The following is a 21,890-nucleotide window of genomic DNA, read 5'->3' as shown; positions in this document are numbered from 1 at the left end:
TTATATCCTGTGAAGAGGGCAAACTTGCAGCGAGCGCTTCTTTTTCTCTTTTCATGTTCTTCTGTCGAGTTTGGACGAGCTGTGAAAGTCGTCTAGCTCCAAACAAGAAGAGTGCGACAGGTCCTAGAGCTCGCAAAAGCATGAATTCGGGTATGACCTACCCAAAAGAACTTGTCATACCATTCCATGAAAAACTTGCGGACAGGATATCAGAGCACATGCCGCGCCGTTGTGAAAACTGTGTCATCGAGACTGAAATGTAAACATGCCAACGACTTGCCTCCTTTTCCCAGGCCCAACATGTTGCTACACGTCGAGGAAAGGCAAAAAAGATCGAATGCGAACGAGAGTGACTCCACGAGGACGCGACTTTCATTTTCGTTCGAACGTCGTCGACCGAAGCCATCACGTCCTTTCCTTTGCTTTCATGAACGTATAGAAAGGTCGGAAACGAAACGGTCGTGCAAGAAAAAGAAGAATCTTGAAGCGGTCTCACGGTAAAGACGATGCGCTCAGGGTCGTCGGTAGCGAAAGCTTTGGAAGGCCGCGAGACAAGGATCGAGCGGAGAGACTCGGTCAACAGTCAAACCTCCACTCAAGCTAAAAGATCACTTCAAGTGTCAAAAGTTACGAAAATGATACTTAAAGTGTCAAAATTAGAGTAAAATTGATCACTCAAATACTAATCTGGCCAAAATACTGATGTGCGCAATTTCCAGCGAAGTCAGTACAAAACGGCATCGTTTGCATGCTAATGTGGTAAAAAATTAATTTTAAATGAATTAAATTAAATTTAAAATTTAAAATTATTTAAAACATTTAAAAATATTTATATATATAAAAAAGGAGGTAGTTGAGGGCTGAGCCCTCGCCACATCGCCTCCCCATCACTCACGGCCTTGGCCGTGGGCTAGTGACCCGCCGACCGGGCGGTGAGGGCCCGTGAGCCCTCGCCTCGATCTAGGGCGAGGGTTGACAGCCCTCGCTCAACCGGGCCAAGGACTGCCACTCGCTAGGGGTCACCTCAACGGGCAATGGCCCTTGGCCCGCCGACAAGGGCCGCTAACCTCGTTGGATCCGGATGAGGGCCGCAACCCTTGCGGGTCCTCACCGCCGGTTGGCCGAGGTTGTTGGCCCCGGCCAAGGCCCGATGACCCCGCCAACCCTCCTCCCTCCACACGCCCTTCTCGCTATGGCGGCGAGGGCTCACCCTCGCCGCCTCCCTCCTTTTTAAAAAAAAAAAAATCTCTTTTAAAAAAATTAATTTTTTTAACTTTTTAAAATTTTTGTATTTTTATTTTTAAATTTTTAAATAAATTTATTTTTAAATTTCATTTAACTAATTTTTATATTAATTTTTTGTCACTTCAAAGCACCAAAACGATGTTGTTTTGCATTTGTTTTGTCGAAAAATCACTACTTCATCATTTTGACCGGATTAGCACTTAAATGATCAATTTTGCTCCGATTTTGACATTTAAGTGTCACTTTTGTAAATTTTAGCACTTAATTATCCTTTTGTGCCAACTTTTGGCACTCTAGAGGTCCGGGCGTTGTTAAAACTGTATCTATGCAGATTAGGTGAAGAGTGAATGATTTTGTGCCTCGCCCAAGAAAATGTACTTGAAAAACCGCATCAACTTATTGTATTTGTATTATTTTAGTCTTAAAACTCTTCAATTTGATCAATATAATCTAAATTATTTTTACGTTTTGTCGATATATGCTTGAAATTACAAATATGGACGCTAGCCATCTTTTGTGACACAAATAACAATTGATTATTCTTTATTTTTTAATTATTGTTTTTCTTGTTCATTTTCTTTTTTTCTTCTCTCTCCATTTGTGTTTTTAAAAAAATTTGTCTAATGGCTAGTGGGCTCCGACGACCCTTATAGGATATATTAGAAAAAAAGAAAAAAAAATCATAAAAATTAAGAATGCTTCGTATTCACGTCAGTAATTTTCAATTTAAACTGGCAAAATAGACTCAGCTGAGATCGATGCAACCGGTACGAGACTTTTATTTGGTATTTTCCCCCTTCGCCTAACGTCAAGGACTCGAGGCCATGCCTATCAAGGTCTAGAAAGCACTCCCACCCTGGCCCGCCATAGCCTTTTTGCCCTTTGCATGAATGGCTTGACACGTCCTGCTAAATCAAATCCTGAGAAAAGTCGTGCACGTTTAACTACGTCCGTCACGTTGAACGAGTCCGGGGGACATCGAGAACGCATCGACAATAATTAAAAAACAGGGGAGAACGAAAGAAGAGATGGGCACTGAAATCGACTGTTGAAGAAAACAAAAATACGAGGATTCTTCTTCAGATTCTTCGCATTCTAGAAATTCCCCTAATATATTTTTGTCAGAATTACTTTTCTATTCCTAAAAACAAAATTAAGATAAAAATCTATTTAATAACGTAATTTTTTTTCTTCAAATTTTAGGTCAAGAAATTGGTTTGTAATATAAGGGTGTGTTTGGTAACGTTTCTATTAAAAAATTGTCAATGAAACATAAATAGAAAAAATTATTTTTGTTTCAGGGAACAATTTTTTAACAAGAATGTGTTCAGAATTGCACAAAATTTATGTTCCTAGAATAAAAAAGAAGTAAAACATATTTGGTAAATCTTGTATAATTTTTTTATTTCTTTTAATTTTTTAATATTTTTTATTTTATATTTCCTTTTTTCTTTTTCTTTTTTTTCTTCCTTTTGGCTATTCGTCGACCGTGGCCAAGGCCGACAACCAGCCAAAGAAAAAAAGAAGAAGAAAAGAAAGAGAAGGAAAAATAAAATTTTTTTCTTGGAAGTGTTTCCAAAAATAAGAAACAAGTTTTATTGTTATTGTTTCGTTCCAAATGTGTTCCGGAATAAAAATGTAAATAAATGTGTTTTTATTCTTTTTTGTTCCCCAAAACAAAATAACATAAATTATATTTTGGGAACAAAAAAAGAACACAAACAAAAAGGCCCTAAATGAAACATAAAAATTTTCTACTTCTCTACTTTTGAAATAGAAATAAGAAGTGAAAACTCTATTCATCATTTGTCCTCACTATTAGTCGGCCGCCTACTTAGGGCGCGTTTGGTAACGATTCTGTTCTCGGGAGTAAATTCCCGATCGTAACCGATTCTTTTATTCCGTCTTTAACCGATTCTAAGCATTTTAAGCCGTTTGAGTAACTGTCCAAAATTTATGATTCTGGAATAGAATTGCGTTTGGTACCGTGCTCATTAATTTTGTTCCAAATCATTTTTTTTTTAAAATAATTTTTTTACTTTTTTTCTTTTCTTTTTTTCCTTTTTCTCATCTTCTTCTTCTTTCTTGTGGCCGGTCGCGGACGTCGGACTGCACAAGGGCCGCGCGACCTCACCGGAGTGTCGCCGCCCTCAACGAGGCCGGCCCTCGTCGGCCGAGCCTCGCCGCAGCCGGGCGAGGCTCGCTTAGCCCCACCGAGGCTCGGCCTCACTAGATGCGGCGAGGCCAAGCCCCATCGGTGGCTAGGCCGGCCTCGCCTGGGGCCGGGCGAGGCTCGCTAGGCCACCGGCGGGGCCGGGTGAGCCTCACCTAGGTGGCCGGGCGAGCCTCGCTGGCCACCGGTGGGTTGGGCAAGCCTTGGGCCGGGCGTCGCGAGGCTTGCCCGGCCCGCCCCCGGCGAGGCTCGGCTCGCTAGATCTCGCCGATGGCCGGGCGGGCGGGCTTGCCTCCGGCAAGCTCACCTGACCGGCGGACGGCGGCGGCGGCGGATGGCGGTGACGGATGGCGAACGGTGGCGGGCGGTGGTGGATGGCGGTCGCGAGATGGCCGAAGGGAAGAAGGAGGGTTCTTGATTTTGATTCTCAAATTCGTTCAGGAACAAGAAAGAACTTCTTTTTGGTTTCGATTCTATTCCCAATCTATTCCCGAGAACAAAAATTTTACCAAACGCGATTCTAGGCCCAAACCGATTCTTTAACAAAGAATCAGAATTTAGCCCTGTTTGGATGGTTACCAAACAGGGCCTTACCGTCACTTGCAGTGCACCACCATCGATTGCCATTCACCACCATCGGTCGCTGTCTACCATCCATTGTTCCACATTTGCCAATGGCTAGTCACCGGTTGCTTGTTCGCGTCTGCCATCCACCAATCGCTGGTCTCTGTCTGCTGTTCAACATTCGTTGGTCACTGACTGCCATTCGCCGTACAATGCCATCAACAAGAGGGAAAATTTAATGTTTTTATTAAACGAATTTTAATTTTAGGAATAAAATTTTTATATCATTATCAAACACGTGTGTTTTTTCAAGAGCTCATTTGAAAGAATAGAAATTGAATTCTCAAATAGAATAATTATTGTTTGCGCTTAAATGGATTCAAACCACCTTCTTGACCGTCCCTAAAACGGTGCTTGACCGTCAACAGAAGACAGAACCGGCACGTTATTACAGACGATCGGGCATGGAAATCGTGCCGTTTGACCCCTTTTATCATTACAAGATCGCTCAACGAGATGACTGCCATGGCGTTTAGATGTCTCCGACCGCTTTCACGAGGGACACACCAACCGCTTTGACATTTGGAAAAAAAAAGGAAGAGATTGACCATTTGTTCTCGATTTGTGTATTGGGTTCATTTTGGCGTGGCGTGGCGGCGCCCTTTGAGAGTCAATTTTTGCGGTCATTGAGATGATTTGATTATCATTTTAGTTTTGTTTATTTATGCATGCACCATTAATTATGTTGTAAAGAGAATTTGCAAACGAAATGAGATTTGGCAATCAAAATCGGTTGGTAACATTATGGGAGAAAAACCAATAGGTCATGCCCACAACGGTAAGCAAGTTCACATAGGAGTTGGTGAAGTTAAAACATCGACAAAAAGACAGATCAAAATTTTGTATTATAAAAGTATCGACAAATTACTAACAAGTTATGGGTAAATAAGGTGAATGATGACTTTTTCCACTAATAAATTTTCTGTTACAGTAATCAAATCTCTCGTCATGTCGTGGGTGATGATGCCCGATTAATTCCTTAGAACAAGTTATAAGTGGTTTTGTTCAAACATCGAATGACCTTTGTAATGATGTTCAAATTTAGGTAAAGCCATATTACGTTGCCAAGTGTAAGATATGAACTCGAACGATGAACATAGTGAAAATCCAGAAAGGGATGTCTTAGCCAATATTTGGGTCCACCGAGGCCTGCCTAATTTCTAACTAGAGAAATAAATGCCTTATGAGCTTCAATTCATCTCAATTTCGTAGCTGTAAAACAGGACAACCTCGAACCTAATTCTATACCCTTGTATAAACTCACACCCTAAAAAATATGATGATTACTTGTTGTGTGAAGCAAAAGGAGTAAACAAAAACAGGGATATCAATTACAGATTGTCTCAGGGTTGCCCTTTACACATGAGAAGGGAGAGACGGAGAATTCGATTCTCCACCTTCTTAGAGAGTCGGGATTGGAGATGTTTGGTATCGAAATTCGACTCCCCCGGAGCGGCATGATAAAAATTTCAGAAAGAAAGATATATTTCTCCATTGGGGGCCAGAGCGAATGAGGAATTAAATCCTTTATTGCCGAATGCCGCAGCGGTATCGTAAATTCCCCACGTCCCATAAAAAGGTAAGTGGCCCCCGCGTCGAAACGTCCGTTGAATTTCAGAAGACAACCATGTCATAAAATGACATCCTTAACCAGAACCGCAGCAAAGCCCCCCACCTTCCTGTAGCCAACGCTGTTTCGCCGCCCGCCACGCTTCCCTTCGAACTCCGCATCCAAAGTTCCCAACGCCGCGAAAGTCCCCCCTCCCCCGAGAAGGAAACCGAAGAAACATACCGCATCTCTCTCTCTAGAACTCAAACCTTCCTTTCTCTCTCTTCCTCTCGAACTGGGTCTTCTCCGCCAATGAAGCAGCGGCCCACCAACCCATCAGATTCATCCCCCGCCGCCGCCGCCGCCGCCGAAGGGCCCCTCGTATGACGACGCGGTTCTTCCCCGCCGCGGTGTTCTTCCTCGCCGTCGCCGTCGCCGTCGCGCTACCCGCCACCGTCTATGGGCTCGGCGCCGGCGCCACCGTCGCAGCCGCCTACGGCTCCGGCACCGTGTGCGGCGTCGTCGCCTCGCAGCGCACCCGCGCCGTCCGGTGCTACCGCGGGGGCGTGCTCCTCGGCGTCCTCCCCAACGTTTCCTTCTCCGAGGTCTCCGGCGGCCGGGGCTACTTCTGCGGCCTCGTGTCGGACGGGTCCAGCTACCTCTGCTGGGACGCTCTCAGCCCCAATACGACCCTGCTCCCCCGGCGGGTCTACCTCAACGAGTCGGCCCTGTTGAAGAACCTCGCCGTGGGTGACGACCAGGTCTGTGCATTGGTGAGTGCCACGGGAGAGGTGAAATGCCGGAGGATCGATGACTCTTTTCAGGTACCGTCCGGGGCTGATCGATTCTCGTCGATTTCATCTGGGTTTGGGTTTACTTGCGGAATTTCGATGAATACGAGTCGTGTCCAGTGCTGGGGTAGCAATCGAATCTCGAATGATATTCAAGCGATTCAAAATGGGTTCGGGAGCATGCAAATGTCGAGTATCGTCGCAGGTGGTTCACATGCTTGCGGCATTAATTCTACTGGTTCTGTAGTTTGCAGCGGGAACAATTCTTCTGGGCAGCTTGATGTTCCTTCCCATTCATCCTTTGAGTTCTCTTTGTTGTCTCTAGGTGCTACTCATAGCTGTGCAATGAGGCAAGCGAATAACAGTGTCACCTGTTGGGGTGGCAATGGACAGTATTCAGTCTATGGAACTGATTCAATTTCATTTGAATTGATCGTTTCGGGTTCGAATTTCACTTGTGGATTGATATCGAGTAATTATTCAATCGGGTGTTGGGGTCCTGGTTGGCCTGGTGAGTCGGCTGAGGGGCTCCAGGTGCTTCCATTGACAAAAATCCTTCCAGGGCCTTGTGTTCTGTCAGTTTGTGAATGTGGAATATTCGATCTGTCACAGCTTCTATGCAGTGCCTCCGGTGTGATTTGCAAGCCGTGTCGTATCCAAGCACCAATCCTTCCGCCTCCCCCACAAGCAATGCCGCCGCTGCCGCCGTCGCAAGCGCCACCGGCACTGGTCTCCCCTCCATCCTCCCCATCACGAGCTCTTAGAAGGGGCTTGTTGGCCTTTGCGATTGTTGGGTCAGTCGGAGCATTAGCGGGAATTTGCACGTTGATTTACTGCTTGTGGAGCGGGATGTGTTTTGGGAAAAAGAAGGTGCATAATTCAGTTCAACCTACAATTACTAGGGGCAATTCGAGTGGCGAGACGACGTCGACCACTAGCCCTTATTCGAGATCATCCACCATAAGGCGCCAGAGCTCAAGAGTGATGAGGCGCCAGAGCTCAAGAGCGATGAGGCGCCAGAGAAGCGGGACCTCTTCGAAGCACCAAGATAAGGCAGAGGAATTTTCTTTTGCAGAGCTAGCAGGGGCCACTGGCAACTTCTCCCTCGAGAACAAAATCGGAGCCGGCAGCTTCGGCATTATTTACAGAGGGAAATTACATGATGGTCGTGAAGTTGCTATAAAAAGGAGTGAAACCGGTCCAAGGACGAAGAAGTTCCAGGAGAAAGAAAGTGCTTTCGAATCTGAACTTTCATTCTTGTCCCGGCTTCACCACAAACACTTGGTTAGGCTAGTTGGGTATTGTGAAGAAAAAGATGAGAGGCTCCTAGTGTACGAGTACATGAAGAACGGAGCTCTTTACGATCACTTGCATAATAAAGATAATGTCGAGAGAAGTAGTAGTCCTGTGAATTCGTGGAAGATGCGGATCAAGATTGCGTTAGATGCTGCCAGAGGGATTGAATATCTACACAACTATGCAGTGCCTCCCATTATCCACAGAGACATCAAATCTTCTAACATATTGCTGGATGCCAACTGGATGGCCCGAGTGTCCGATTTTGGATTATCATTGATGGGTCCTGGGTCTGATCATGATCTGAGGCCATCCAAGGCTGCAGGAACAGTCGGGTACATTGATCCCGAGTACTACAGTCTGAATGTGTTGACTGCGAAGAGCGATGTGTATGGCCTTGGGGTGGTATTGTTAGAATTACTGACGGGGAAGCGCGCGATATTTAAGAACGGTGAGGATGGAGGGACGCTGATCAGCATTGTGGATTTTGCTGTTCCGGTGATAAAGGCGGGGGAACTGGCAAAGATCTTGGACTCGAGGGTGGGGTCGCCAGAGTTGAACGAGGCGGATGCGGTCGAGCTGGTGGGTTACACGGCGATGCACTGCGTGAATTTGGAAGGGAAGGACAGGCCAACCATGACCGACATTGTAGCTAATTTAGAGAGGGCATTAGCTCTATGTCAAGATAGCCACGGGAGCATCTCCAGCGACATAATCTCCATTGCTTCAGAATGAAGTGGAGGAACAAATAAACCGAAAAAGAAAAAGAAAAAACCGACACAAGATCTCTTCTTTCACCATGTTCATTTTTGTTTTCACGTTTGGGAGGGATGATGATCCAGATGGATTTCAGGGGATTCTTGATTGTAAAGTGGGGTTAGGCATTTTCCATTTTCCATCTAACCTTGAGCTGTAGTGTCGTTACGATTCTGTGAACAGCAGTGAGAGAGGCCCCGAGAGGGGGAATTCAGATGTCATTTGATTATTTCATTGAAGCAAAGAAAATCAACTTCACGGTCTCTTTTTCCTCCATCCCTTTTTGAGTTCTGTGTCACGCCGGCGTGTGAAACAAGTTGCTGCAAGCTGCACGAGCTCTTGAAAGTGCGCAGAAAGTTTCAAAGTGGTTCCCCCCAAAAAAGATCGCAGCACCAATCGGAAAGGCCTTTTCTTTCAAAGATTTGCGTCTGCATGGACTCCGCGGTCCATATGAAAAGAACTAGACAGATCAGTTACCGGTCCTACCATGCGAAAAAGACCAAGTTCGACTTCACACGTGGAGAGGGGCAGGTAACACGGTGTCTTTGACTTTGAAAATTCGAAAGGTAGGGGGGGAGAAGGCAGTCAACGATCAGTGCCTCCGAAGTGGGGCCATGCTCGGCAAGCGTCACACGTGTAGGGCCAGCCCTAGCCCCAGATGCTGATGATCTTTTGTTTTCAAAAACTCGAGACCACACCGACCGCGGGGGCAAGGACAGTTATGGGATTTTCATTAATGTGATGTAGTAGTCTTTATTACACCCCTGTAATTGATTAGAGAAACCGACGGGGCCAGACCGCAAAATTGAATACCATGGTGTGAATTGGTCGCCGTCGGATTAATGTCGATGTTGGCGGATCGTCCGCGGTGGCCGGTGACCACCACCCACCACCACCACGACCGCCATCACCACACCTTCGCCCTCATATATGTATATATATGTATCCATGAATTTAATATGTATTCCGTTCTCTTACATTCCTACGTGAATTCAAACTTTGGGTTCCCACTTTCCTTTCAGACCATAAATGCCTTTTTACTGCACTGAATGGAATAGTACTCTTTTTTTTTTTTTTTTAAGTACTGCAATGAAGAAATAAATGAAAATGGACGAGAAATTACCCTTCAAAATACTCCCTTAAATGCAAGGTTTCGCCGTTTTGATGCATTCCGTGTTCTTGCGTACGATTTGGTAATGTGAACATTCTGATTTGGAACCGACCAAAAAAAAAACATTCTGATTTGGAGAGTGGCGGTGTGTAATGTGAAAGATAGCATTGTGATGTGCGCTTTTTCATTCTTCAAAAGAGTCATGTTGATAGGTGTCTAATTAACATAGTAAAAAGGAAGAGGAAAAGTGCCAAAAAAGTCATAAACTTTTTTTGTACCAATTCAGTCCTAAATTTTCGGTCAATTTTAGCCAGATTTTGCTGATTGGACGCCGGCCGATTAATGTAATCGAAGATTGACGTGAATAATTTTTAATAATTTTTAATAATATTTTAATTTTTTTCTTTTTCTTTTTTTTTTTGTCTTTTCCTCCAGTGGCCGCCGAGGTCCCGCCGACCAGCCAGAGGCAACTGGTCGGTGAGGGCGAGCACGAGCCTCACTTGCGAGGTGGCCGGCTCGCCCTCGCCGGCCGTTGCCTCTAGCTGGTCGCGGACCTCGGCCGACCGGGCTAAAAAAAAAAAGACAAAAAAAATATTATTAAAATATTATTAAAAGTTGTCAACGTTACGACGATTGGCATACGCCCAACCTAGTGTCCAGTTAGCAAAATTCGGCCAAAATTAGCCGAAATGATTAAATTGGCACAACATAAAAATGTTTATAACTGAATCGGTACAAAAAGGTTTAGGACTTTTTTGGCAATTTTCCGAAAAAGGAAGACATTGATCTCACAAAAAGAGAAGTATACGCGTCTAGCACATCAAATTTTCTCTCTTTGGTTATCTAACAAGTGCTCATAGAGCACTTATTAACAAAAACCTTTTTATATTATTTTAGTAAGTGATTGGGTTTTCTTTTACCATTTTCGTCATCTTAGTATGCCCTGCAAATTTGTATTAGTAGCCTAGTAGGCCCTTTCTGAAAACATCTCAATGTATTATGGAATCAAGATGAACACAATTATAACCAAATTAGATGATTTGGAAGTTCTAAAAATCACAAGATCAAGCATTTGAGCCAAAAAGAGCCAAATACTGATGGAATAAAAAAAAAAAACACAACTATAAGTAAATTAAATAATTTGAAAGCTAAAAAAATCACAAGATCAAGCATTTAAGCCAAAAGGAGCCAAGCATCCTTGAAAGTGAAAGTTCTTCCTTTAAAACGAACCGTGGCCCTTACATATATATTTCCTAAAAGAAAAGGAAAAACAAAATATCTCCATACTTGTTCTCGCCATTTTTACATAAATTAACTAGTATCTATCATAGGATTAAAAAAATAAAAAGTCCAAAACCTATTTATATAGATATCAATTCAATCATAAACTTTTTAATTTGGCTAATTTGATCTTGAACCTTTTGACGATTTACCAATGTGATCATTTCGACTAATATAAGCTAATATTGCTAACATAGACATTGGTTATTTTATGCGGCATAGTTGATGTAGGGTGGTTGGTGTTAATGTGAATAATTTTTACCTTTTTTATAAAACTTTTCTGAATTTTTAATGTTTTATACTTGGTTTATTCTTTTCTTTTCTTTTCGATGTTGGCTAATGGTGAAAGGGAAAGAAAAAAGAAAAAGAAAAAGAAGAATTTTATAAAATATTCAAAAAAGTTTACAAATAGCATAAATTGTTTAAGTCAGTACTAATTGTGTTATGGATGACGACAAAATAAGCAAGACTTTCTCAATTTTCAAGATATTTCTTAAGTTTCCTTTTAAGGGCATGCAAAGGGCAACATTAACAATATTCTCTCGATTTTCAAGATACTTATTAATTAAAGAAGGAAGACCAAACAAAATCTTCAATAAATATGTCTGCCCTGTTTATGTACCTTATATAGTAAGGGTATCGGTGAACAAAACAGGAAAAAGATGAATTAAAATATGGAGAAAGGGTAAAACGGGAAAGAAGAAAAAAATAGAGAAACCTGGGAGCTGACTCTGTGGAAACAACTGGAATGACGAGGATGGCTTAATGACTACTCACGAAAGTCATGAATTGAATCATTAGAAGTGGTTTACCGAGAATAATTGAATGATTGGAAGTGGGATTAGATTGAATTAAATAAAGGGTTGCTATAAGTTTTACAGCCTAAAAGCACATTTTTTCAAGCGGCTGTTTGCCGGAGTTGACTGAGTGGAAAGCAAGGCAAGGCAGTGTATTTTATTTTATTTTAGTCCACCTAATAATAAGCTTATTAAAAAATTAAGCAGGGATTAACCAGCTTATAACATCTCCAATTAAGTGGGAATAACATAAATCAGTTCACTTTAGTATTTTACAACTGGATCATTGTACCAAAAAGAAAGCCAAGGAACGACACAAAGGTTGGGATCGTTTGAGGGACAGGATGGGAGTGGTGTACATGGCTGAGCGGGCTCATTTGTTGAAGGTGGCGACGAAGGCGATCGGGCCTTTGCCGGTGTAGGCGGCCTGGATGCCGAATATGAGGAATGCGATCATGGCGAGGCGGGCGTGCTTGATCTCGGCCAGCTGGAGATTCTCCTTCTTCTCCGGGTCCGAGGCGAGGCCGAGCGGGTCGAAGTAACCGCCCGGGTAGAGCCGCTTCTCCGGGTCGAGCTCCGCGTTCCTCTGGAATTCGATGTACCCGATCACTATCACCTCGATCCATATCAACGTCGTCAGCGAGAACGGGAGCGGTTGGCCCAGGTAGGACGATCCCTCCACAAGCTCCACCTGAGAGTAAGTTCCAATTTTGTTAATTGAGCAAGTGTCATATGCAAGTAAGAACATACAACAATAGAATATTTTCCAATTGCCAATGAAGTTACTATTGTCGAGTCAATTCTTCGTCACTTTGTTCATTTGTATCTTTTGTTGCTTGTGAAGCCAGTTAAATTTGGAACGGAGGGTTATTTCGTCGATTCTTGATTTTCTTCTCAATTTAGATCTGAAAAAGGTATTGATCGTTCTTGTTTTTAGGTTAATTAATGAATTTTCCTCTAGTTAGGAAAAGTGATAGGTACTTGCTAAAAAAGTTGTCCCTGTAAAACTTTGTGGGACTGCCAGCATTTGAAAATTTAAACCGTTAAATTAAGTCGCGGCCTAATTATTTAAACATTCAAACACTTGTTTCAAACCCTCTAAAAGTATACACTAAAAAGGAATTAGAGAAAAAGCCAGAAGGGTGGTTTGTTGGGATCTTTCCTCTCTTGTAGAAGAACTAATTTCATGCAACTTTCGCACCATATAATAATAGGAAGAAGCAGATAAGTGTTGCAATAAACAATCAATCTTCCTTTTTAACCTTGTTCTAATAGACAACACGCGTTCGCAATTAATTTCTTGCCCCCGCCACCACCATCATCATCACCAAAAGCTAGGCATTGTCTTGGTAAAGAAGTAGCCACGATGAAGCGAAGGACACAACACATGCATTTTTCCAGCGTCAATGTCGAACAGGAGGACCACAAAAACTACCGAAAAATAAGAGGAGGACATAAAAGTATGGACAAACAGTGGAAACCCGTACTTTTCAAACGTGTGGTTACTTCCGAGGGGGAGTTAAACGTACCAAAATATCTTCCCGACAACCAAAGGCAAGCCGAGGAATTTCGATCATCTCAACCAGCCGAATTAGATTTCAAGAACAATCCACTGAACAATAATCATCTCTACACGGGATTCTATCATATTGTGCTGTAATTATTGATAGATTTTTCTCGTTAATAAGTCACTGTACGTAGAGAGAACTGCTGCGTACCTTGCCAGCATCTTGCCAGGCGACCCCGGTGAGCGCCTCGACGGCGAGCGCGCCGAGCGTGCCCAGCATCGCCCACCGCCCGTGGATGAGCTCGCACTCCCGGAAGCGCTGCAGCCCGAACACCTCGCTGTACGGCTGGAACGGGGTCGGCTTCACATCGGTCTGCTCGACCCGCACCCCGATCACATCCCCGGCCAGGTTCTTGGCCAGGTTCTGGTCCAGCGAGTCCAGGTCGAACTGCAGGTACTCCGCCGGCTTCCCCAGCCCGAACGGGTCGAAGCCCCTGTCCCCGACCATGGTCCCGTCGAGCCACTCCGGCGGCTCGGCCCCCGGGAACCAGACTAGCCGCTCCCCATCCAGCTTCCTTGGGGCGGGCTTCGGGGGAGGCGATTTCTTGCCTCCGAAGCCGAATTTCTTGCCGCCGAAGCCGAACCGGGCCTGGAACCGCCCGAGGCTCGGCTTCGGGTCGGCAATGCGGGTGCCGAAGAAGTAGGAGGAGCTCGCGGCGGCCATGGTGTTCGGGGGCACGCGAGTGGGTACTATATCTTAATAAATAATATTGCGGGGAGAAATGGTCTTTTGTTGTGTTCTTTGCGGGTTATTTAGAGTTACGATTCCTTCATTTTTTTCTTTTTAATTTGGTTTGGGTTGAAATGGGATTGGTGGAAACAGAGGAACGAAAGGAAATCAATGGAGGGCAGTGGGTCGGGCCTTATCTCAGCCTTATCCGGAGGTGGGGTGGGGTGGGGATGGTTTGGATGGTTGATGGGCGATTCGCCTTATTCAGTGGGGCCCCCGTTTGATTCCGGTATACTACAGGAGGCCGTCGCTTTCTGGTAGGTATTCAGCAAGCCTCGCCCCCGCATGGAGACCGGGAAAGTAGCAGGCGAGAGAAGACGACCGTACATTGAACATTCTTCGGATGTTGCTGTGCTGTGTGGCCAGCTATTCTGGCCGTAGCGTTCGAATTCCAGGACGCTAATGGAGTTTTAAATCGCATTTGCGGACAGCTACTCGACTCTGTCTCTGTAGTTTATGTTCTTGATTGATGGAACGATGATAAGGGACCAGTCGGCAATCAGCTTGGACGTATGGTCCAAACATGATATGGACCAGGGCCGACCTTATAAGAGTTTCCATGTGCGAGTGGCTGGGCCATGGTTACATTGGTTTGGACCGATAGGACTTGTCATTCTGGACCTTGTGCTACTGCTCCCAGGTCTAGCCCAAGAACGCGAGGCGCCTCTTGTTCAAACCAAAACACATCATGATGCCCGTGAATTTTGTCTGCGAGTGTGTCCGAGACATTTGTCAGACAGTAAAACAGGACTGCTCCCGTGTCCTGTGCAATCAAATATTCTGAAGATTGAACTATTTTTAATCAAGGAGTGTCCGATACATGTCAAGCGTACATGGAAACACGAACTCTTTTGACACACAATATAAATGTGACGTACGCACACTAGTGTAAGGGTGGGCTTGGAAGAGATTTGGGGAAGTGCGAAGTGATTTTATAAAAGATCTCTAACTCGATGTGTATTTACCAAAAGTACATAGCATTTGGATAATTGAATTATCAGTGTATTTTTTGTAAAGTAACCTTCAAATAAAAAGAAAAAAAAGTAAAAAGGAGAGAGGGCCAACAAAGAAACAACAAGATCTTGAAGCTTCGAGTGAGCATCATCGCTTGCCAAGACAAGGTCTCTGATGTCGTCACCACCATCAAGTCTCGAATTTGGCCACACTCGACTCAAGTCCTAGAATCTAGGGCTCACTGCTAGATCGTGGTCGATGGGTCGGCGATGACTACAAGTGGCTTGTTGGCACGGCAAATGATCTAAGGGGGCTAGTTGGTGTAATTAGTTAGTTGAGCACGAACACCCCATTGCAAGTGGCTCATTGGCATGGTGGTGATGCAATCAAGCGGTAGAGATGGGCGTGTTCAAGGACTTGCCAGAGATGGCGGAGTTGAGCTGTGGCATGGTGGAGAAGAGAGGAGGAGGAAAGATTGCATGTGACATGAAGGTAGAACTGGATTTTAGATAATCTAATGAGGGCAAGATGGGAAGAAAAAAAGCCTTTAATCCTTGGAGATGTCTTTTCAAAATGATGAAATCAATATAGCTTTCAACTTTATCAATATTGACATTCTAAAAAAGCTTTTTTTTATCAACGACCAAACTTTCATTCAAGGGACTTTGAAGGCTCAAAGTTTCTCGGAAAAACTAAATTGAATACAACATAAGTACCTTTGACCTACCTTACGACAATGACACAAGGATAGAAGTAGAACATACATTTTCTTATGTCATCATAGGACTCTCCTTAAGTAAAGAGAAGTTTCTTTGTCGAGGGGGGCGATAATGGCTAGGCTGTAAAGGGAGAAGAGCCGGGTGGGTGAATCGGGCAAGGGACAAACTGTACGACCCCAACATAGAGAAGAAAAGAAAGAAGAAGGAAGAAGAAAAAATGGGGCTCAGTTGCGTTACGTGAGGAATTATGAATCGTGGGAAACCATGATTCCAAACGTGTAAATGTCGGAGCATGTCGCTCAAAAGGCAAGAAAGCGATGGCCACACACGGTCGCGAGCGACACGCCCAAGTGGACGACAACCTTTGCCCTTGCCATCATCATCATCATCCTCCGTCCATCACAGACACCATAGCTTTCCAATCTTTCGTTTCTTTTGTTTATTTTCTGATTTCTAAAGGAAGAACCTATTGACTTTTTACCACAGTTCGTACCCTCAACAGCTGCTCCCTTTTGGCATCCACTTCTCTCGAAGTTGAGCGATCTTTGATAATTATATGTTTTTGGTCGAATCTTGATAATTATATGTTGAATAATTGCAGTTTTTGGAGTTAATGAGCCTCTTGAAGTGATTGGAATATTGCTTCCCCAAAAGCTCTGATGCACTTGAGCTCTTTACTTTGTTCATCTGCTTTTTCATTTATTTTGTTGATGTGCACTTTCATTGTCATCCCTCATGTATGGGGATCGATTTTGCTTTTCCTTTTACGGCGAGAAAGCTTACCGGACATCGTAAGTCGGGTACCCTCATGAAATCCTGTGAGATGTGAGTCAAAATTCGAATGGATAACCCGAATATGAAATTATATGTGCCTGATAGTGTGAATCCTATGCTCAAGTCATATAAACATGGCCTTTTTACTCGTTAAATCAAGCCAATAAATCTTAAGTGGGTTCAGTTGCATCCGTAGACGAAAGAGAAAATGCGAAGGTGCTGATCATTGCCCTTTGTTTTTCACGAATTTATTAGCAAGCGTTTCCAAAATCTTGATTAACAGTATTTATCAAAGAAAAGTTTTCAATTTTCTAATGCACTGGTTATACATAAGACAAGAAAAATAGAAGATTGCACTCGTTAACAAAATCTTTTATTTTTTCTATTTATAAATAACTCATTTCACCCCCTCGTTGAATTAGCTGTTCTCTCTTTCCAAAACATATTGTATTTTTCTTAATCACACAAATGTAATTATCAGCGAAGCATGCAGAAAATTCAATTGTAGAATATTATGTGATAGACCGCTTCAAAAATTCTATGAGCACACCTCAATTCAATCTCTAAAGTAATCTTCAGATTCATGTGATATGCTTTCCTAGCTACCTATCCAAAGACATTGCTAATTACTACTTAGAAAATCAATAGAACATTCTCATGTGATATAGGGATTGAACAAATTAAAACTGAGAAATAACATTGCGCATTAAACTAAAGTTCATAAACCATTTGTGTCGTTTTCCTTTGGAAAAGCCACCTTTTTATTAAGTGTTATATTATACATGACATAAGAAGAAAAATAGAGCAATGTTCCCCTTTAGCAAGCAAGAAAGCAACACCTCTCAATAAAAAGTTAAAACCGCAGTGCACAGTGACCTTTGGGTGACACCTGAACCTCTCTTTTACTTCTTCTTCTCCTTTTCTTTTTTTTACTGTGGCTGCCGCTTTGTCAACATGAAAAGGGGGTGATTGAGTTGATTAATTGGGGCGGTTGTATACTCAATGGCAAACCGGTCCAATGGGGGGAGTGAAAAGTAATAGAAGCGAAGAGGGGGATGAATCTGAAAGAGACACTATACTTGGCCAAGAACTTAAGTCCTAATGCCACTTGATTAGAGACAAAGCAGCAAAAAGAGGCTATCGTGTCAACGAAGCTCATCTTTCACCACCCCCTCTGAGAAGGGCAAAAGCTGGGGGTTGAGATGCTTAATGGACCACTCAAGATTTTAGGGTCACTTCGAAAAAATCTCAAATCTTCCCATTTTCGCTCAACATCATTAAGCATAATAGGTTGTGGAAATTCACACGTGCCAGACTGATATTCCGTTGGGTGATGATGATGTATATTCCCTATTCGTTTCTGCTTTCATAATCTGATGGAGAGAGCCATTTCCCCCTTTTTTGAAGAAAAAAAAGTTCAGAAAAAACACCATCTTGTAATTGGAGAATGATCTTTTCGCGTGTCTTTATAAACATTCAAGAAAATAGTTGTTCCGTTTAAATATAGGTATCCCAATTTTCGAAATTTGATTCATTCCTCTCGATATGCGTAATCACCCTCAGCACATATTGATTAAAATTTCACGGGTCAAGAACTTGGCTCCTCGGGCATTTTGCCTTGATATTTAACACACACGATGTATATAGGTGGTTGGTTTGGTTTGTTCTTCTATGACTATGGCATAAGATGATTTCTAGATAAAGAGAGATTAAATGCCATAAATGATGAAATAACTCATCTCATGCATTCAATGTATAGTGCGCATCGTCTCATTCATAATCAAGCTGTTTAAATATTGTCTTCATTTTTAGTGTTTCACTTGTTTTCTGAAACTAAGTTTAGGGGAACAGATGAATTTGATAGCTGGACCCACAAGCCGAAAATATAGGGTTTTTTTATTTGTCTTCTTCTCTCCCAAAGCAACTTAAGTGCTTATGTCATGGAGGATGTCAAAAGTGTCTTTAAAGCGGAAAGTTTGATTTAATGTCGATAATGGGGGTTAATAATATTTTTTTAAGTCTTATATATCTCTTGAATACATATTATAATATATATTTCCTGTTCTACTACTTGAATGAACGAGGTTTGTGCGGGTGGGCACAACACCATGATGATATTGATATGATTAGGATTAATCAATCGAGAGGAAAGGAAAAAAAAGCTTCCTTAAAGACAAATTACATGATAAAACGTATGGGAGATACTTCCTAATTTCTTATTAGGGATCACTAATTTAAGGGTTGCCTAGTGGGCAGAAAGCTAAATAACATCCTTCGTTCATGGGACCCATGTGGTTTGATATGGCTCCATCATCTTATGATAACCCAAACACAATAAAATTCAAAAAATTATATGTCTTATTAACGGATGCCAGTACACATATGTTAGACGTGCTTAGTATAATTATACGTTATACAAGAAAAAAATAACATGAAAAATTGCAAACTTACTTTAAACAGTTTCTTAACAAATACCTAGCGGGCACTATTTAATAAAATTCTTAAAAAGAAGCGTATTAACTATATCATGCTAACTCACGATTATGGGACATGTAGAGGTTAATATAGCCCCTACTCTTCACTTTACTATCAAAGGTGGGCTCACCCACCGTGGCATAAAAGCATTTGATGGATTAGTTTTTGCATGAGCTGATGATGATTTGCCAATTAATCACAAATTAATCGGTAAGCGTACTTTCTTCCCTCCTTTTTTCCCTCTCTCACCCCAGGTGTAGGTCAAAATTCAATGGATTTAACATTAAAAATTATTTTCCTCAAGCACTTTAGATAATTCAATGTAAAATGACAATCATCGTAATAAAGCATAAACAATGTTATTTTCTATCAATTTAAACTTTTAGAATTAATTCATAGTAAAATCAACTTCAACGAAACAATGATTTCCCAAGGTTTTTAATGAAGAGAAAAAGGAAAAAATATCTGTAAATTGGATGTGTTTGGCAAGAGGCCATTTCAACAGTGATATAGAAGCAGAAAGAACAGTGATAGCCTCCCTCATTCTATCTAATTGATGGGAAGCTTATTAGCTAATTATAAATGATTTATTCACTTTTTTCCCAAGAACAAATAAAATAAAAATTTCCCTCTTTCCTCCGATCCTCTTTCAATGGCCTACGGGTATCAAAAAAAAAAATTTGCAAATTATTTTCCAAGTGTGGAGAAAAAAAAAAGTGCTCATGATTCCTTCTAGAATGGAGTGGACCCAACGTGAGAATATTGCTTCGCAGTATAGAAAGAGAAGCTGAAAAAGGAGGCAAAAGAGAAATGGAAAGTGCGAAAAGAAATTGCTGCTCATTATTACACGCGGTTCAAAAAATTATACAAAAATAAATGAATAAATAAATCCCTCTTCATTTATTTTCTCTAAAAATTCTATTGTTCTGTTTTATTTCACCAACTTCACCACGTGATCAATCCAAATTAAGAAAAAGGAAAAAAGAAGAAGAAGAAGAAGAAGAATAAATGTGATCATGAAATTTGGAATACTTAGTAGCTAGATCAGCATCTCTTATACCTAATCGTTGTTTAGTGTTGCTTGAACCTAATTAATTGATTAGTGCTGTTTGAACCTCCCACATTAGATTACAATAAAAAGATGACATAAAAAATAAGCACGAATGTGAACATACACCGTGTAATATAAACAAACATATGCTTCTTTCTTAGGTAGATCAGAAAAATTATATATTTGACTAGTTCCGATTAACTTAATTATTTGATTAGTGTTGCTTGTACTCCTCCCATCAACTTGCACTCCCACCAGGATTTTAAATATAAAAAGGGTAGTATGCCCTTCCATATTATGCAAAATAATGAATTTGAACATATACCATGCAATATGAACAAGCATGCCTACTTTTTGGCGAGATTAAAAAAAAATCATTTATGTGACATGTGACACTCAAAATAATATGACCAAAATATTTGGCCACAATGCATTAGGCAATCTAGTCCTCAAATTTAGGCATTGCATTGCCACAATTCAGATCGTGGGGGTTTCGCAACTAATATAAATTTCAACATTTGAAGTTGAGAAAAATGTGTTTTCATGTCTCTCTCTTCTAATAAGGTCATAAATAGGATGCGACTGATGAAATAAACACAGAGGACAGCGTCCAAATGTTTTTGTTATTATTTATTAACGATACATAATATTATGCTATTGCAAATTGAAATGTCTCTAATTAATATGGTTGACAAGTATCTAAGAGCATTCGTTACCAAGACTTTTTATTTAGACTAAGTGTAGCAAGAGATAGAAATATTCACCATTAAAATTTTTGTCCAAACATGTTTACGTGACACATGGCGTGACTAAGATGGTGTTGTACAAAAATAAATTGGTAAAGAAAGAATACGGTGATCTCCTGAAGTGTACATGAAATAGATTAGTCCTAATTAAGATAAATCAGAAACAATATCATTTTAGAGAAATTCCTCCTCTGGCTTTTGCTAACGTGTCTGCAATGTCTTTTACTCTTGCTAGCGTGTCTTTTCGTACGTTAGTGCCGTTAGTTACGATCTAATTCTGTCAAAATGGATAATCCATTTCTTAATCCATATTTGATGAGTTGAGTCATTGTATAGATTAATTATGTTTAGTAAATAGGTTGTAAATGGATTTAGAGTAATAAAGTTTTAAAAAAAAAAAAAAAAAAAAAGAGTGTTGAATGTATTTACAATTTGCTCAAACCCAATTTATTTTTTTAACTCTTTCTTCAAGCTCTATGAGAAAACAATGACCTTTTTGAACTATTCCAAATTCAGAGAAGTCTTGGTGGGTTCGTAAAATGGGTTAGACTTCACCCTTATTAACAATATCAAGGCAACTTCTTTTTTTGCTCATTATTATTGCAAGTTTTGTCGATTAGTAATTGGAGTATATTTTTCCTTGGTTGTATTTGACATTGTTATTTTTACATAATATTCTAATCTTAGTTCTTATCATTGCAATCCATGGTCAGCATAAATCATCTTCTTCAATGTCTTACATTTCATATAATTATCAATTTCTTGATGTTATTTGTTGTTGTAATTTTATAGATTCACTACCGAGTACTTTCTCTCATTCTTCATTATAAATAAATATAAAAATTGAAAATTATATGCAATGTTGAAAGCTAATTCTTCAGCATCTTATAATTGAAATAATGATTCTATTCAAATAACTTATATACATTAAGAGCTTAAAGTGGTTTAACATAGGTTAGATTAGATATGAAACTCCTTTAATAAATAGGTTGGGGTCAGATACGAGTTCCTAATTTATGTTGCATATAAATGAGTTAATTTCGGTTGGATCATTTTCGAAGAGACCCGATTCACGCATTTGACGGCCCTAGTTACATCATGTGTAACATTAGCTTGCATTGTGAAAAAGCTCACAATTTGTGAATGATTTTTCATATGACTTAATTTACAGATTGTACATGCTTATAAAGGGAAGGAAATATACAATCTTTGACAGAGCAAGAATTATGGAATGCCAACTCATCTATAGTT

The 21,890-nt window shown here is 41.2% G+C and overlaps 2 protein-coding genes across 2 annotated transcripts; one reads left to right on the top strand and one right to left on the bottom strand.

Moving 5' to 3' along the window:
* The first annotated feature begins 5,714 nt into the window (after positions 1–5,714).
* LOC104454395 (putative serine/threonine-protein kinase-like protein CCR3) lies at positions 5,715–8,697 on the top strand. The gene has a single exon (XM_010069224.3). It carries the CDS (start codon positions 5,975–5,977, stop codon positions 8,411–8,413), a length of 2,439 nt encoding a protein of 812 aa, XP_010067526.2. The 5' UTR covers positions 5,715–5,974; the 3' UTR covers positions 8,414–8,697.
* A 3,117-nt stretch (positions 8,698–11,814) lies between these two features.
* On the bottom strand, positions 11,815–13,973 carry LOC104454394 (chlorophyll a-b binding protein CP29.3, chloroplastic). Its single transcript, XM_010069223.3, has 2 exons — positions 13,342–13,973; positions 11,815–12,314 (listed from the first exon to the last, which is right to left on the bottom strand). The coding sequence occupies exons 1-2, from the start codon at positions 13,852–13,854 to the stop codon at positions 11,997–11,999; spliced, it is 831 nt and encodes a 276-aa protein (XP_010067525.2). The 5' UTR covers positions 13,855–13,973; the 3' UTR covers positions 11,815–11,996.
* Between the last annotated feature and the right edge of the window lie 7,917 nt (positions 13,974–21,890).

This window comes from Eucalyptus grandis, chromosome 7, assembly GCF_016545825.1.
Source record: "Eucalyptus grandis isolate ANBG69807.140 chromosome 7, ASM1654582v1, whole genome shotgun sequence".
Lineage (NCBI taxonomy): Eukaryota > Viridiplantae > Streptophyta > Magnoliopsida > Myrtales > Myrtaceae > Eucalyptus > Eucalyptus grandis.
This window is presented reverse-complemented; position numbering and strand designations above follow the sequence as displayed.

Bases quoted from the DNA above. Each gene is read 5' to 3' on its own strand.
- LOC104454395 (XM_010069224.3), top strand. From the start codon at position 5,975: ATGACGACGCGGTTCTTCCCCGCCGCGGTGTTCTTCCTCGCCGTCGCC.
- LOC104454394 (XM_010069223.3), bottom strand. From the start codon at position 13,854: ATGGCCGCCGCGAGCTCCTCCTACTTCTTCGGCACCCGCATTGCCGAC. The intron at 12,315-13,341 runs GTACGCAGCAGT...ACTTACTCTCAG, and splicing joins CCTGGCAAGATGCTGGCAAG to GTGGAGCTTGTGGAGGGATC.